Source organism: Pteropus vampyrus, unplaced genomic scaffold (genome assembly GCF_000151845.1).
Source record: "Pteropus vampyrus isolate Shadow unplaced genomic scaffold, Pvam_2.0 Scaffold59, whole genome shotgun sequence".
NCBI classification, from domain to species: Eukaryota; Metazoa; Chordata; class Mammalia; order Chiroptera; family Pteropodidae; genus Pteropus; species Pteropus vampyrus.
This window is the reverse complement of record NW_011888840.1, coordinates 193625-199466: the sequence shown is the minus strand read 5'-3', so window position 1 is coordinate 199466 and position 5842 is coordinate 193625. Positions and strand designations below refer to the sequence as shown.

The 5842-nt window shown below is 35.7% G+C and overlaps 1 protein-coding gene across 1 annotated transcript in view; it reads right to left on the bottom strand.

The window, feature by feature from the left end:
* COL14A1 (collagen type XIV alpha 1 chain) overlaps positions 1 to 5842 on the bottom strand; it is a 213161-nt gene that overhangs the window by 102788 nt on the left and 104531 nt on the right. Inside the window, exon 24 of the mRNA XM_023530986.1 lies at positions 4336 to 4452. Coding sequence (XP_023386754.1) covers positions 4336 to 4452 — 117 coding nt within the window. The remainder of the gene's footprint in view (positions 1 to 4335; positions 4453 to 5842) is intronic.

Sequence of the window (5842 nt, the reverse complement as noted above, 5' to 3'; positions counted from 1 at the left end):
AACTACCTATAATACAAACATTTCCTAAATCCTACGCATAAATAATCACATTTATCTATCTCCATAAAAGTTTCCAGGGACTCTCCTGGAATTGAGTCTGCAAATGCTTTTCTGTCATCTCCTCTATGTCTTGTGAATACCCATGTACTTTATAGATGGCTTTTACTGCCTAAAAAAATCTACATATATTTGGAAAACTGGAATAGTCACTGTAAAATTAATGGGGAACAGTATGGTTTGATTCTCAATACTATGGAGAGGGGTTACATGAATGGGGTGTATCCATGTTGCTTTTGGCATGTGTAATACAGGTCTAAAAACATTTACACTGATCAAATAATGACTGATTTCCTCAACTGCTTAAGCCAAAAGCAGGGAATCAATTTCTTTGTAACACTTGAAAAAATTCTATCTTCGTGCATTCATTCTTATGAAGCAAAACTATACGGTATCTGAGTTATTGTCATGCTGATAATGATGCTACCAACTTGACTCACCAAAATACCCTGGGTAGTTACTGAATCCACAAGCAAAGAATCCCAGGATCCAGGATACTCTGCTGGGATTTTACGGTATAAATTCTTCCATCCCCCATGCCTCTCAAATACTCAATGATAATGTCGCTGCTTCAAAAAGTTTACTCCTGAGACTAGGTTTGGTTTCATGTGATCTTTGGGGGTACAGGGTGGGGGCGGGTAGGATCTGGTGTTGGTAAAGTAGGCCCTCCGCTATACTGCAATCCTTTCTCTGTGTTAATGGATGATACTGCAAAATTGACATTTCAGCACCTAAAGATGGAGGACAAGTTGGTCATCCTTTGAAACTTTTTAAAAGCAGTCTAGAAAGAAATTTACCAAGCTATGGAGATGAGGGAGGGAATACAGTATTTTGGCCTATGTGGCGTATAAATACATGAATTTGAAGGGAAATGCCATATTCAATCTCGGGTGCCAAGTCAACTCAAAACAGCTGGAGAGAGACACAGAACTGCAGAGCATGCACAGAACTAAGGGAGGCTCTCATGGGGTTCTGAGTTACCCAAAAACAACCAAAAGTCTCTGACTTTGGTTTATCCTGCTATTAACCAAAAGCCTACAATTTAATTTTGGCAAATAGATGACTGACTCAAAGTCAGATTTTATTTCAGTCTCTCCTGAGAGGACTTTATCCTTCTGGTAAACTTTTTTTTTTGGTCTTGGCTATGAAAAATGTCATAATATTCATAATATTTACATGGATAGAGGACATCTGTTATTTTTGCCTATCCTGCATCTAAGCTCTTTTTCTTTGAATCTGTTCTCCTCTACTCTTGGTCTTTATGATTTAGGAAGGACTGAATAACAACCCTCTTTCCTTTTCAACAAAAAGGGATGGGAAGCAACCAGGTCTGACCAGTTTATTTCATACCCTTGAACTCAAGGACAGATTTAGGGGCATCTGACACAAACTGAGCCACTATGATTCTGTTCCTGGACTTCCATTCGAATTATTGAGAAAGAGAAGCTCTCTTTTCACAAAGACTGTTAAGCTGGAAGCTGGGAGAATGTAATTCTGGGTCTGACTGGGGCCAACCCAAAGAATCTGGCTGAGGATGAAAGCCGAGCAGAGCATGAAGGATGAAGCGAGACTTAATCTCAATGACACTGAACACCTAGATCCCGATGTGCCGAGTCCAGGTACTTTTTAACTTCTCAGTATATTAGCCAATAAATTGACTCTTTTGCTTAAGTTCTTTTTCTTTTCATTTTTTTTTTGCCATTTATAAACAAACAAACAAATGTAAATAACACAGCCTAGCTACTTTATTCACAAAAACCTTGGAAATTTGTAGGTATTACATCAGGTAAAAGCCTCAAAAGGAGTAATTTTAGAGAAACTTAAGTCCAGAGAAGAAAGGTAACTAGCAATTGTGGTTAGAACAGAGGTCTCTCCACTGACTACATCTCAGAATACAAGTGACATGACCAGACCATGGGGAGTATACTTTTTAAAAATCTGGAAAAAATTACTTGTCAAGAGTAAGAATTTGTCAGAGGTATTCAGAAATAAGTCACCCTGGGAGAAAGCTCTCCTCTGTCACAAGGAGGAATTAGGTCTCACTTCTCTCTAGGATTTCCTCTGGTGTGCAAGGACTAAACTTTCTCCAGAGGCAACTTATGTAGCTAATGGCAGATATTACAGAGCTAAAACAACTGGGGCTCTGGAACCCATCTGCTCATAAAAGAATGAACATCTGACCACAGGTCCTTTGAAGACCGTGGTTAGGATGATGATTACATTTCTCTGTAATATAAACAAACTCAACCTAATCCAAGCTCACAGATATAGAGAACAGATTAGTGGTTGTCAGATGGGGTGGGAGTGGGGAGATGTAGGGGTAAGAAAAATGGTTGAAGGAAGTAAAAGGGTCAAAAAGAAAGAAACTCAGCCTAATTCTTCCCCACTCCAAGTAGAAAAACTATTCCTTGACCCGAACTGTGTAAGTTAAAATATTTAAACATATTCCCTACTACAATTCCTACTCACTCCCACCCTTTTCGAAGCTTTCAATTAGAATCTGTTGCTGTCCAGTTGGTTAATAATATTCAGTTAACAACTATGTAAATGAGATGTAGGCTAATTGGGCTCCTAAATCTCTCAGCTATAAATGTTGGTGGAAAATAAACTGAACAACACTTTGTTCACTCTTGTTTAATTGAAACTACTGAGGATCTGTTAAAGAGGTTTTGGGAAGCCTGAAAATAATACTAAAGGAATACGGTTAACTTGAAGATAAGAAGGAAGTGTGGACTCATGTTTTTTGCTAGCAAAATCTTGGCTTCGGAAAGAGCTTATTGAGGTTTTAGATAACCAGGTCAATGCTATCAGTCACATAAATCATATCTTCTCAGAATCCCGATGTTATTTTGCAAATATGCTAAACTAAAAGTTTAAAAAATACTTAAGGATTTCACCAATTCCACTGATAAGCCAGTTTTGAAAGAATTTTATGTCAACTTACATAATTAAAATTTTTATGAAAGACAATGACTATCCACAGGACATATCCCTTCATGTCAACATCTTAGACATTATAAAAAGATGAAAGTGTTGGGGGGTCATTTGGGAGTGTGATTTTTATACTTAGTATTTTTTTAAAGCTTAGCAAATACCATTAAATGTCAACTCTTTCATATTAAACTGACTTAGCTAGTCTTTTAAAGATATATAAAACATAACTCCTCAAGATTTTATAATTATTTCTTAAATAGTTGCAGATCTTTCATCTACTTCTGCTTAAGCATCTCATAAATCATATTAAATACAACCAAAAAATCTGTGGGACTTGTCCTGACTTTCTCTTTCTCAATGTTCATTCCAAGTTAAAGCCACTCCCGTATGTTTAGCCAATGTCAGGCTAAAAGGACTCCTATGAGATCACACATAGGGAATCAAGGAATTAGTGGCTGAGCATGTCTATTGAGACAATGCTTTGGTTGGGGTGGGCACAACCTCTTCTGGTGTCACTCATATTCTATTGTCATATTCTCAGCTTATTTCCAAATGCTCTCAGCACTCTACTAAACTGTGCTTTCCACCTTCTGGATTGGATCGAAACTGTGATTTTAAATGTAGTTATAGCCAGGACTATAAGCTACTAAACCCAGTCCTATCCAGGCCCCACCCTCATCAAATTAACTCTTTCTGTTTTTTTTAATGAGGAAACTATGATCATTTGTCCAAAAAGAAAAAAATATTTTAACAATTTCATTAGCAAGTTTGAAAGATTAAAAAATTCATTTGAGATTCTCTGGTGTCTCCTATGACATAACAAGATGTACCTTTTCTACTGATATTACAAATCCTATTAATTTTCATTATTTGACCTCATCTTCTGAATATTATCCATGCTGATAATATGAAAAGAGGATTAAGAGTTCCTAGAAACTCACTTTTTGGGAATCAGCTTTTTGTTGTCATTCTTGATATTTTAATAAAAATAAGCCAACATTTTTAGGGTTTCAACTTTGAAACAAAGTCCCAAGTTGTAGATGCACTTGAGAACTGTAATGTTGTAGAACCGGCCCTGGGTGGCATAGGTATATTATACCATCTCCTGGATGAGAGAGTGCTCTTCACCAATTATCCCCAAAAGTAAAAAGAATCACTAAGAAAAACATTAACGTCAAACCTAGACCCCCACAAAGCAAATACCAAAATAAGCATGCCATCACAATAAGGCCTCCTCAACGAGAGGGCTCTTGTCTAATGTTATGTGGATGTTTTCCACAATGATTTGCACAGAACCAAGTACACTAGGGCTTGACAAAAACAGACATGAATAATTGCACCTACCCTGGACGGATTCTATAACTATCCTGTAGGCAGTGGCGTGATGGTGAACTTGCCACTGAGCACACAAGCTGGTCATTTGAGTCTGGTCTGCTCGAAGATTGGTCACACCCAAAAACACTATAAGGAAATAAAAACATACTATGTCACATTGCAGATAATACCACGAATGTTCCCAAGTCTGAAATTAACTTTAACATGGTAAAATTCAAATTCAAGGTTCCTTAGTGAGAAGTGGACTATCAACTTATAATAAATTATTGCACAAAAGATAATTATTTTATGACATGAAAAAGCAGTTGCAAAACATTATGTATTATACATTCTGCCTTATATTTGTAAACAAAAAAATACATATTCAGAAGAAAAAGACTAGATGCAATGAATGGTGAAATTCTGGGTGACTTTCAATCTTCTCTATTTGTGTTTTCTAAATATTCAAAAATTACTATATATCTTAATAAAAAATTGAATACAATACGTACTTATCAACCACTGAAAGATAGTGATGGCTTAAATAAAAGGTAAGAACAAAGTAGGCAAAATATAAGTCTTACTCAAACAGGAGCAGTTTCACAAGGACTGGCCTTCAAAACATGATTGAATGAGAATTAACAAATTTTTGAAAAGTTAAAAATAAAAGATTTAATGCAGATAACAAAAAATTATTTAAAAATACCTAGATTTCTATTAATTTTAGAATGCTGTAATATTCAAAAATGATTCACCAAAAGGTTTTTTTGTAAAGCAGTAAAAATATTGTTTCTCCAAGGCTACATATGATGTTTCTCATTTAGAACAAGCAGGAAGCAGAAAATTAATAATATTTACTTTTTCTTATGACCTCTGACTCTCTTGCCTATATCATTTTCTTTTACATCTCCCTTTCTTACAGCTACCTCATTAAATAAAAATAATAACCTAAAATTATTGTTCAAGATGGTAAAAATAATCTTGTCTAATCACAACTTATACATTCACATCGTTCTTTTCTGTTAGATGAGAGAAGGAAGACCTTTTATCCTAAGGCCAAGTAAACAACCCCTCTCCCCATCAAAAAAAGGAAATCAATAATGATTTATATAACACTAAATTTAAAAAACATCTTAATTTATTTGCAATTGCATGGAGTTTTATTTTGCTTGGGAGAAAGAAAGAAAACAAATAATAAGCCAATCTAATGTTTACTTTAAGGACCGAATATATAACAAGTTAATACTCTAAATCTTTTAACATTATTTAGAATACTATGTTTATTAAAGGACAGAAGAGGATGGAACAGAAGGAAGAGGTAGAGAAAGGTGGATAGAAGGAGACAAGAAAGAATAAGAGAGACCAAATCATAGAGACAGAAAAAAGTGGCACAGACAGAAAGAGTAATTGAGAGAGGAAAACCAAGATAAACTAGAGGAGAGAGGATATAGAGGGTGGGGAAACGCACAGGGGATTCTAGGGTGTTCCTAAGGAAGGACTGTGGGATTGCTACAGTACAGGGGTCCCGCACCCCTGG